Source organism: Chelonia mydas, chromosome 10 (assembly GCF_015237465.2).
Source record: "Chelonia mydas isolate rCheMyd1 chromosome 10, rCheMyd1.pri.v2, whole genome shotgun sequence".
NCBI classification, from domain to species: domain Eukaryota; kingdom Metazoa; phylum Chordata; order Testudines; family Cheloniidae; genus Chelonia; species Chelonia mydas.
In genome coordinates, this window is record NC_051250.2 from 23263513 (window position 1) to 23276149 (window position 12637).

Consider the following 12637-nt stretch of genomic DNA (forward strand, 5'->3'; position numbering starts at 1 on the left):
CTACAGCATTCAGGGGTGTGGATTTCCACCCCCCCCCCCCCCCCCTTGAGCACTGTACCTATGTTTAAAGTGTAGACCAGACCTTCATTTCAGCGGTTGTAGTATTTAATCAAGAAAGCTGGTTGTGGGCTGGGATTAGATGAGGTTATCCTCTACTGTTAATCAGTTTTGGACTACCAAAGAAAATACTTTGTGGACTTTGCTGAAAAACTACACATTAAATATTTAAAATCTCACCTTCACTATTTTTTTTAAATGATACACACTAATAGCGTGCCAAGATATTATATGCTAATGGAGTTAACAGAGGGAATTTAGACTTTTTATTACAGAAGAAAGACAATGCACTCTAATTATTGCCTGTGCAAACAGTATAAAGCTTTTAACATGTTAACAATTTAATTAAGACCAGTATGAAGAGTGGGAAATACACAAGACAGACATTTCATAGCACAAAAAGATTTCCCCACACACTTGCTACAACACACAAAACATGATTGAGATTCTTACTCAGGCACATTGCTACTACAATATAAGTAATATTAAACTGCAAGACAATGGAGCAGGAGCAGTCCTCGAAAGAAGCTTGAGCTGAGATAGAGAACTGCTAAGGCTCATGGGTGAGACAAGTCTTTCTGGGATCCACCAAAAAGTTTTGGCCTTAAACTCATTTCACACACTAGTTAGTAAGGCTTTTTACTGTAAATTTTTCCAGCCACTTACCTCATTGTAAAAAAAGTGTACAGTGTGATTGTTGAGTTTCAGGGAAAGTGTTTTCAGAAATGAGATATAATATGCCATAATCTCCTCATCAGAAAAGTCGAATTTGTGGACAATGATAGAATTTACATAGTTATTAGAGAGCAAATAATCTGAAATATAAAACCATATCACAAATCACCACAAAGGAAAATTATGGAATAGGTTATATACAGGCTTCATAGAATTTAATATTTCTTTAAAGTTTTAATGGATAATATCAAGGTTTATTTTTGAAAAACGTTTATCATTTTAAATTTTCATAGTTGTGAAAACAAGTTATGCAATTTTTTTTGTTTTCATTGATTTAAATTTTCACACTTGCAGGAAATTATGGAGGATGGGGTGGGGAGGAATCAGACAATTTAATGATAGTAGACAGCTTAAAAAGTTAAGGTTTCATAACCGCTAAAACACAAATTGCCAACATCATGTTTCAAAACACATGAAGTAGATATCCTTAAATCAAACTAAGTTTTCAAGCAGCATTTTTCCTTATTTTGCCTCCATAAATTTTGATCACCATCGATGGAAATGGGTTTTGTTTTGGGGCTGTTTGGAGGGGGGGGGGAAGGGGCGCGCAGGGGTGTACAGTAAAAATCAATGTTTACTGACACTTAGCAATACAAATTTAATCCTTCCAAGCCTAATTTTATTTTTTTTTCTTTTATATATATAAAGTGCCTGACAATGAAAAGTGCTTTATAAGCACAACCTAGCAGTAATTAAGTCTCCATTTGACAACTAAATACCCCTATTTTTAGGTTGAACAATGCAAATGACTACTTCAATTAGCAGTAATATATAGAAGTAATGCTCATTAACTTCTTGCAAAAGGCTTGGCTCCCAAAGATAGGATTATAATGAGAACTGAATACACTTGTCTATATTATGTTTCTTCTGTAAGCATGCTGTAGCTGGTGATCAAATCTCAGGCATTACAAATCAAGTATTTATTTAAAATAGCATTTTCCCCCTCCATATTATTTACCCTCAAAAGCTTATGCATGGATGCTGTCCTGGCCAATTTTGTTTCTCTTATTTAGCAAGAATTTATTTTTTTCTCCCTTCATATGTTTCTAAAGGACCTTAAAATTAACATGGTGTTTTGTTTGGATGCCAACCACTCTGATCACAGAACAGCTACAGCAAAAGGCTTTGTTAGCGGGTGTATGCTTCCACTGCTAGTTCTGCAACAGTTAAGTACATACATTTGAGACCCTAATTAACCAGTGATTTTCTATGGTTGTTGGTTTTTAAATTCCTCATTTGAGTAGAAGACTTATAATCTAGAACATACTCAATACAATGTTCACATTTTAAATAGCCCTTTAAAAAGACCACATAGTAAATCTTTTCAAATTTTTTACTATTTGCTTTCAACAGTACAACCCAAAGGGTTTTTTTACTACTGGAAACTTATGAACAACCACTTTAGAGTGGAGTTGCATTGGAAATCCAATGCTGTTTAATTAAAAAAAATTAATGATCTCACAGAGGTAGTTAGATGACTTGAGTCCTAAAAACATTCTTGTACATTAGCTTTTAGAGTTAATAAAATGAAAAGAGCAATTACACTGTGTGCTGAAGCTTTGATTTGTTTAATAAGGAGAACAAATGTTTAATAAGAAATGTGTCCTTACAGAGTGATGTCTCGTGACTAATATTCTCAAAGAGGATGTTCAAGGTCTGCAGCAGCTGTACACATACATAACGACCCGATTTCTGACGCAGGATATTCAAGAAGAAAACAAACATGTTCTTCTCTAAGAAAAAGCTAGAAGATAATGTAAAAGCATTACTGATTCATTATTTTTTTTAAAAAGGACGAACTGTTGGTTTGACTTGGGGGCTTATTTTTTATAAGTTTGACAACTTTCATAGTGTATAGCTTTCTAATATTGCATCCATTTACTGACAAAAAGTGCCTCTCTGTCAAAAATTAAACGAACCAGGATGTTTGAAGAGCATTCAAATTAATAAACAAAAGGGATAAAGATCTAAGGGTTAGTCAGACATGTAATGTCCAACTGAACAGAAAAGTAGGCTTCCTTACCCTACGAACTCATGAAAGCAGTTTTGTAGGAAAGGGTCTTTGAGTGGAAATATTTTAGTGGAATTTCCTAGAGCTTTCAAAAAAAAAAATCCACTAAAAGTGTCAGCTTGTCTTCTACTGTATTTTGTCGTCATGGGGGGGGGGGGGAAGGGGGATCAGAAAGAAAGGTGTGTTATTACATTTAGAATGACCCTATAAACCTACTACTCTGTAGACCTTAAAAAGGTTACTACATCATATTTTCTTCCAAAGCTTACCATGGCATATGAACATCAAAATGGTACAATGAAGCAGCTTTGAATTGGTCAGAATTTTTTAAAATAAATGATTTATTGTTTCCTCTAACATACCAATCCTCAGTAGGATGAGAGGTTATGTTACCTTTCTAGCAATACCAGTTATATGCACACACCCCTTTGTAAAGTTGTTTTAAGAGCATCTAAGTGCCACCATCTCTGTATGCAATTCCTCTTCCCCCTCTACAATGAAGTGTGTTAGGAACTCTACCAAAAATAGTTTGCTCAAGTTTCAATTAAGAAACTTCCTTAAAGTAGCTGATGACTTGCACAGTAGGAAAGCTAACCTCTATGGACAGCTGAATTATAGCTAGCACACATTTGGTCGGAACCATAGTGCAAGCTTCACCATTCATCTCAATCTACAAATGCCAACCCCGCCCATTCAGCTGATCAACAATTTTGATTTAATTGGTTAGGTTTTGTTGGTTTTTTTTTTTTTTTTTATATAAACAGTGAAGCTGTAAAGCACTTACTCAAACACGGAGCTGTCATTCTGATCTCCCCATATAAGGATCTCAGTTATAGAACGAATAGTCTCCACTAACAGATTGCGGTTGTGATCTGTTACTGTGGTATTTTTGGTCAAAACATGATACATATACCTGAGGAGAGGAGAAAAGAGGAGAAAAATGTAATTGGTAACTATTGCTGTGTTTAACAACATTGGGCTGTGATTTTCACAATCATTGTCAAATGTTCTCTACTAACCTATTCTTCCACAGTTATTACTATATCCCAGGAAAGAAACTTCATTTTTTTCCCCCTGATGTAATTGCTTCTGTTTACTTTAAAAATGACATTGGAGGTGGGGTAGAACAATGAATAAGCAACAGTAAGAGGCAAACTAACCTCCTAGAATGACAGGCACCATGTACATAATAAAAAGGATTATTAAAACAATGTGATTATGTTGACTATTTACCCTCTATATTTGTTTTTGTAATTTGTTGAGTTTCTTAAGTGAGTAGGTTACGGTTGGGTAAGAACAGCATGGGAAAAGGGAGAGAAGAGAAAGCGAAGTGGGTAAATATAGTTACAGGGTGTAAGGAGAGATTTAAATACCCCTGAGAGGTTAATTCTAGCAGGTTGCATGTAAAGTTAACTGAAATACATACTGCATCATTACAGCGATAGAATTGCTGCATGGAATGCATCTTTGTTTGAATTCTTAATTGTTGATGGCAGTCAGGGATGTCTTGGCTCCACCTTGGGTGGAGCTGAGTTATTCAGCCTTCGACCATCTGTATTTAGACACTACTTTGAGAGAAGGTGGGTCCAAGGCTCAGTCTGAACCGAAGGGCTAAATTTTATGGCTGAAAACTCCAAACATCTTAACCAGGACAGATAGGAAACAGCACGAGTGCCTGTACACAGCTGTAGTACCAATTTCATTTTACTTGGGTAAATACGTGGAAATAGAAGAAAAGCACAACATGTTATGTTAGGGAAATTATATTATATTTAATAAGAGTTAAGCCACATTTTTGTTAGACTTGTAAGTAAATTTATGTATTTTCACACCCTTAAGCGCCATAGTTCTGTTGACTGAACTTTTAAGTGTAGACCAGGCCCTAGCCCAGCCTCAAAGAGGACTAGAGCAAACTGCATTTATAAACTGTTAATGTATATCAGCAGGGTCCACAAGACAGTAAGCCCTTAGAATACTAGTGCAAAGTAGAATCATACCCCAAGCTTGCCATGAACTAAAATGTTCATTTAGACAAGGAGACCCACATGTAATACTCCGTCTCACAGATGATCCTATCCTGACCTATCTACTTCCAACTATCTTGCAGGAAAACAGCATGTTTTATGATGAGTCACCCTCACACTGTGAGCTGTGTCTACATTAGGAAATTTAACTACTGCTGAAAATGGGTGTGAATTTTAAATGATGCAGAACATTGTCTAACTACTAGTTTAGACCAGAACAAACTGTTCAGCACAGAGTCCAAGAGTTTCAAAATATGCCCAGCTCCAAAAGCCCTGCCAAACTACAACTGTCAAATCATGATAAGAAAAGGAAAATTTGAAAGTAGTTAATACATTTTGCAGATAATTCCTCCCACTGTAATGTATCTTCAACCTCAGTTCTTTTGTATATCGTTTAAAATCAATTACACTGTATGTTATTAAGACAGAGCTTTACACGACTCAGTCTGTCCTCCCAGGTAAGTACTTGCAGAGAATCAAAATGAGGAAAACTGAAATTTAGTATGATCCAATGTTAAAATGTACATACTTACTCAGTTAACCATGTTTATTACAGTATGCCTAAGGATCATCCAAGAATGGATCCCATTACGCTAGGCACAGTAATGCCCCTAAATAGTCCCTGCCCCTAAAAGCTTACAGTCTAAATAGACAAGGTCCAGGCAGAGTGGGAGAAGGGGTATTACAAGCAGAGAGAACAGTGTGATGGTAGCAAATGTTAGCTCCCCTTGGGGGGTGGGGGGAGAGGGTTAGTTCAGAGGTAACTATCAACTGTGCAATATTTTGCATATATTCAGCCCTGTTTATCTGAATTAACTGTGAACCTGAACTATCACATGTATGGAGAAATGAATCCGTGTAAGTGGCTGCATTTATTAGAAATGAACTAAATTACATTTCAGAAGACTGGAGAGGGTGGCAGGGGAGAGAATAAGTCCAATAATGCAATGCTGGTCAAAGTAAACAGTAGAAACAGTCATAAGATATTACTCAACTTTGCCCCCAAGACACTATACATTGCAAAGCATTTCTGAGCTGTTTCCCAAAGGGTTACCAAAAACAAATTTTGTTTAGTACACAATGTGACAAATTGCAAAAAACTAAATTTGAACACATTTTAACATGATGCCTTTGTGAATAGGGCTTTATATTCCTGGAAACTGATTACAGGTTTACCAGTTGTTTGGTGAATTTTACTGGAAAACTCATTGTTGCTTAATTTTATACTTGTTCTTTTGGTAACCTAAGTGATAAGGTGAGGGCTGGTCTACACTAGGAACCTACATTTGCATAGCTACTTCTTTAAGGGGTGTGAAAAATCCACACTCCGGAGAGACATAACTATGCTGATCTAACCTCTCTAACCCTTTTGCTGACCTCGCTACCACCTCAGGGAGGTGGATTACCCACACCAACGGGAGAACCCCTCCTGCGCCGCTGTAGTGGTTCAAGTGTAGACATAACATAAGTCTGCATGCATTTACTTGGGTTTCAGTGTCGCTGCTGTTGTAATTAACTCTCCTGGTCTGTGAAGGGGCAGGTGACTTTGTGGAAAGAAAACGGTGTTTCTAGGTCTCAAGGCCAAAATTTACACTTATGATTAGATATGCACAAGAATAGGATCAAGCACTAATTAAATATTCCCTGACAAAAGCTATACTAAAGCTCAGTGTTATGTTTCATTAACTTAAAGGTGAAAAACACTGCAGGGATGTTGTGCAGATTAATTGTATACCATATAATATTACATACAAGAAAGCTACTTTAAAAAGAACATTATAGTTGCAACGTCAAACACTGAAAAGTTAGGAAACGCTGAATTAAAGTTGCCCATACAGCCTTAATTCAAACACATTGTGATATGGTCTTTAATTACGTGATCACATATTGTTTTTACCACAGGCAGGACCCCAACCTCATTCAGTGCATCGGAGGAGTGGTGCTCAGGTAATGAATTAGGTATGAAGGACAAAAGGCTGATTCATATTAGTTTATGAATACTATTTGTGACCAGGTCATGTGAAATGTCTATACATCAGAATAAAGAAAAGGAGTACTTGTGGCACCTTAGAGACTAACAAATTTGTTTGCGTACTGTATGTACAGGTGGTTTAGTTTACTAGCAGGGATGTTACGAAGCAAGCAAGAAGGTAATACAATGGGTCCAGATAAACCACCACCGAGCACACAGTCAGGAAGTTTAGAAACAATACTAATTCCACATTCCAGCAAAAATTACACAACTGTTTTGGAGTAACAGCCGTGTTAGTCTGTATTCGCAAAAAGAAAAGGAGTACTTGTGGCACCTTAGAGACTAACCAATTTATTTGAGCATAAGCTTTCGTGAGCTACAGCTGTAGCTCACGAAAGCTTATGCTCAAATAAATTGGTTAGTCTCTAAGGTGCCACAAGTACTCCTTTTCTTTTTGCAACTGTTTTGCTAAGGCTGGAGGCTAAGATAAAAGGACACTAAACAGTTAAAAGGTCTTGCAAGAGAGGGAACAGTTGTCAGCGAGCTGTCTGGAAAGCACAGGCTGAGGAAGGGAACCAGTGGAAAAATAGTCTGTGATTGTGTAATTAAAGCAGAGATCCTCAAACTGTGGGATGTGCCCCCCTAGGGGGTGTGGAGGAGCGTTTGGGGGTGGGGGGGTGCAGCTGGGACACAGGCCAATCCCCCATGGGGGTGCAGGGAGGGAGTGCCCCACTGTGGCCCTGCCTGCCGGCTCCCTTACCCTGTCCACATTGCCCCGCCTGGCCAGCCCCTTTAGCCTATCTGCATTCCCCATGCCTGGAGCCACAACCCTCCTCCCCCGACTCTGGCTTGAAGGGAGAGGGGAGCTGACAGGGTGAAGGAGGGGAAGGCACAAGGTAAAAAGTTTGAGGACCACTGAATTAAAGACTATCATATTGCTGATAGACAAGGGGGGCAAATTAAGGCTCCACGGGCAACCAAGTCACCCAAGCATATTCCAAGTTTTAACAGATTACAAGAATAAAATTCGTTTCAGAGTAACAGCCGTGTTAGTCTGTATTCGTAAAAAGAAAAGGAGTACTTGTGGCACCTTAGAGACTAACCAGTTTATTTGAGCATGAGCTTTCGTGAGCTACAGCTCACTTCATCGGATGCATAGGTCTTCTGCAGTTTCCACGATATGCTATGCATCCGATGAAGTGAGCTGTAGCTCACGAAAGCTCATGCTCAAATAAACTGGTTAGTCTCTAAGGTGCCACAAGTACTCCTTTTCTTTTTAAGAATAAAATTAATTCTCTTTCAGAAAGAAACAGTCTATTTTTATCGGGGAAGTTGGAGTACACCTTTAACTATTAATTCTATGTACTTCATTCAAACGAGCATGGGCTTGTTTTCAAAAAACAAGCTTTGAAAAACAAGAAGTCAAGAAACCCAGAAGAAAATTAACTAGTCAGACTGATTTTCTTCTTTCTACACTCTGGAAGAAACCCAGCAGCACTGCTCTTTTTCCTCATGCCTGTGAACAAGGTGATTCATCTTTCACATCACGACAGTACCCAGAATTTGTTTTACAGATGGGTGCCTCTCTCTGTTGCTGGACACTGAGCTTGGAACTGAAATACACAATTCAGTAGCAAAAAATGAAGCAAAATCTGAAGCTCTGTCCCTTCACAATGTCATTGTTTTGGATTTCACAAGAAGATGGGAAAACTGAAAATAGTCAATGATTGGTAACACTTCTGTCTGTTTGCGTCACTCTAGAATCTCTTACCTCCTCCCACACCTAGAAGTGGCAAAGCAGCATGCTCTTACCTACTAGACTGTTAGCACCACCAGTAAATGTATGTCTGAAATTGATTAGAGTCACGGTGTCTTCATTAGCCTCACAGATCACAGTGTAGGCAGTTACTACTCTCAAGGCCTCTCCCTTTCTCAGGGACTGTTTGTAACACCATTATGTTCCCAGTTACTCAGGCCTAGATGTCATCTCCAACTAGGACCTCTCTAGACCCATTCCCAAAACTTGCCACTTCTTCCTCCATAACATTGCAAAGATCCAGCCTGTTCTGTCTGCATCACTAAAACTTTTCCCAACTCTTAATTCTTGTCTTGACTTCTTGTCTGTGGCCTGCCTGTCATCTCTAGTCTATTCATAATGTTCCTATGAACATACTGTTCCTGACCTGTTCTGATCATGTCATCCCCACCTTCTAGCACTGCTTCAGTTTCAGGCCTCTATTTCAAATTTCTTGGTCCCTTCATAAACTACTATTCTTGTATCTTACCATGTCACCCTCAAATCATCTATCATCTACCCCGCCCCCAAAAAACCAGAAATATTTATTGAACACTTCTGCCTTTTCTGCATTATTGATAATTCTATCATTTCCATCCGGTAGTAGGCTAATACCATTGTTAGTATTCTTTTTGTTCCTAACCTATTTAAAAAACTCTTCCTCGTTGTCCTTAACTTTACTGAACACAAATTTATCTTTGCTCCCCTTATCAATTTTCTACAATTCCCAGTTTCTGATTTATATTAATTTTTATTTTGTTTAATTTTTTAGCTGCCTTCACTTCCCTCTAAACCAGGGCAGGTTTTTTTAAACCAATATGGCATTCTTCCTTGATTGCTGGACTGTGGCTTTTTAGTCATTTAGTAAAGTGTTCTTAAACAATTCTCAATCATTCTGATTCTATTCTTCCTCCCAGCTGATTTGGCTCAATTCTTTTCAGATTTGTGAAATTGGCCATTTTAAAGCATCAAGTATATATATAAAAGGATATATATCACTGTTCTAGTCTTTATTCTGTTTGCACATTATAAATGTGATTAAATCAGTCATGATCACCTATACCTAAGTTACCATTAATTTTTAGTTCTGTGATCAGGTCATCTTTATCTGTCAAGACGAAGTTTAACATAGAATTCCCCCATGCTGGATGCAACACTTTAAGGTAGGAAATTGTCATCTATAATATTTAGAAATTCCAAGAATGTTTTAGTACTGGCAGCATGAGATCTCCAGCATATATCCCATGATCACACAGCTTTTTTCCTATACATTATATAGGTGCACAATACAGTCATCCTCTTCCCTAGTGTGGTCTGTAGCAGACAACACGTAATACCCCATCATATGCCTTATCTGCTAGGCTACTGATCTATAAGCATTCAAAATCATCTTCTTCCAAGTTGTTGGTGACTCAGAAACAGATAATGCCATTTTCAACACAACCACTCTCCCTCCTTCCTAAATAGGTTACAACCATTGATTTTATCATTCCAGTCATGGGAATCATCCCACCAAGTTTCAGTAATACCATATGGAATGCTTTCCCTTAATTAGTCCAAAAAGCAACTATTCATGCCTGCTTCAAATCCTTCAAGACCCAACTTCTACCTTGTCTAAGTTAACTAATAATAATGAAGCAAGAGGCCGGGGGAGGGGGGGAGGGGGTTAGTTTTTCTTTAATATTTTAAAACTAAAAATAACTGAAGCCATTTAGCTATGCACATGACTAATTTATTAAACCTGGTGTTGGCCTCACCATAACCCTCATTCTCCTTCCTCCATTCCCTCTATTTGTATATCATATCTACTTATATCTGGTCTTAAACTAGACTCACGCTCTTGTAAGGGACTGTCTTACTATGTGTTTACAAAGCGCTCAATATAATGGGTTCTTGACCTTGACTGGAGTTTCCAGGCACGACCATTAAAAAAAACCCCAAAGTAGTCCACAATACAAAACAAAAGCTAGCATAGTACAGACCTCACATTCCTCAAGTCTCAGCAAAGTAGCCAAGAAAAGAGTTGGCCACCAAATTAGCCCTTTGACTCCTAGAAGTGGCATTTCCAGATCAAAGAGGAGTCACAGACCTGTCTGTCTGAGAAAGAGTACATTATTGCTGTCTACACCATACTTGTTGTCTGGAAAATACTTCATATCTGCCACTCTAGCGCCTTTATGGGCCCTCAACATCTTTTTTTCTTTTTTTTTTTTTAAATTAAGAAAAGACTCAAGCTCTCAGTTACAGGTCTAATCCACTTATCCACAGAAGTCAATGGGAGCAGAATCAGGTCATATGTTGGTAAGTATGCATAAAAATCAGCTGTTTCACTACATGCTGTTCAGGGTAAGAAATGGGGCTTACTTTGCTATTGTACAGTGCCTAACACGCTGTGGCACCACCAGAAATAAATAATAAATGCACATTCTTGATTATATGAAGTATAACTCATTGGAAAGTTTCTCTAGAAAACAAAACTAGAGGATATAGGTTTTCTTCTGACAGAATTTATCATTTTAGGAAAAGAAATGGGAAAGCACTGTACACCAGTGAAAACAAACATGGAAAGGTAAGGTGGCAGGGATGTTCCACAGCCATATGCTGTGCTCCTTGTTGGAGACTCATTTTCAGAGAAGAATTTAAGGATAGACAGTTGGCTTTACTCTGAAGGATACTCTACACAACAGCAGTTCTCAACCTTTTGGGGCTCAAGACCCATTTGTAAATGTGTATGGCCTATCGCAACCCAGCAAATAGTCTGGGGGTGGAGGCCCTGGGGTGTTTTTTAAAATCGGATCCTGCCCAGCACTTAACCCAAATTGGTGGCTCCTGCACTATAGGGCTGGCTATGCTTGGCTCTCTGATCTGGGCACTGGTACCTCCAGGGTGGCAGCACCACTCAAGTTTGGCCCTGCCCCCCTGACTGGACCAAATTTGAGAGAGTGGAGTTGTGACCTGGCTCATGGGGTGCAGTGCCACTAACTCAAATTTGGCTTACCCAGATTCCTGTCATCACGATGACTGGGCCAAACCTGAGTGGCACTGGGACCCCAAAGTTGCAGTGTCGGGAGCAGGGAGTCAAGCCCAGTCAGCACTTCGGGACAGGAGCCACAGGAACTGCCACATGACCCTTTGAAACATTCTGGCGACCCAATTTTGGGTCCCAAGCCACAGGTTGGGAAACCCTGCCCTACAACACGATACAGGAAACAGAACTGCTATAAACGCAACAGAAAATAGAAAGTTAGATCAAATCTTAGATGATCATAGATCAGTACATGGGACCAATGTGCATAAATGACTGAACAAAAACATGCTAGCATTATAACATATGCATTGTTCACAATCAACCTGTAAATTAAACAAAACCCAATAGTCCATCCTACCCTTTCCCCAAGGGGGGAAAAAAAGAAGTTTATTTTCAAAGTTCTAGATTTCACTGCCTGATGTTGCTTTTGAGTTTAAGTTACAACCTAATCCAAACATGAAGCTTATTACAGAATGACTTAGTATAACTATGAACAGACTGTTAATCATGTCTGCGTTCTCCTCCAACTCAAATGGGACAAGCAAAATAATCTACATTTAGAGATACCTTTCATTACATGATCTCAAAGCAATTTACAATAATTAAGCTTCAGAACATTGCTGTTGATCAGGGAACCTATTTTACAGCGTAGTAAACTGACACACAGATGAGTCACCTACCTCTCAATCAGTTGCACAGCCTGCAAGTCCCAGCTCCCACACCCCTGCTTTAGGCCACACAAGAACTGCAGTCAGTAAGTAACTTTTTAAAAAGATTTCTTTTACTTTCTAAAATGTAGTGGTCACAAATAATTATGTACAATTGTTTGCATATGATGCATCTCCCAATATATCAACATGAAAAGGTGAAATAAAGCCTGTTTGTGGCTTTGAACCTACCAAGGTTGCAAACCATCTTGGCAGTCAAGAAATTAGGGACTTTTTAAAACTATGCATGAGTCATGCTCATGAAAATACAGTACAACCTTATGAGTACTGCCCAGAGCCAAGTATAC

At 38.6% G+C, this 12637-nt stretch overlaps 1 protein-coding gene across 15 annotated transcripts in view; it reads right to left on the reverse strand.

Annotated features, from left to right (window-relative positions):
- Positions 1 to 12637, reverse strand: part of CLEC16A (C-type lectin domain containing 16A) — a 189645-nt gene that overhangs the window by 172398 nt on the left and 4610 nt on the right. For all 15 annotated transcript variants that reach the window (XM_043523250.1, XM_043523249.1, XM_037911469.2 and 12 more), the window contains exons 2-4: positions 3588 to 3716; positions 2403 to 2536; positions 724 to 872 (exon numbers count right to left, since the gene is read on the reverse strand). In XM_043523250.1, coding sequence (XP_043379185.1) covers positions 724 to 872; positions 2403 to 2536; positions 3588 to 3716 — 412 coding nt within the window. The remainder of the gene's footprint in view (positions 1 to 723; positions 873 to 2402; positions 2537 to 3587; positions 3717 to 12637) is intronic.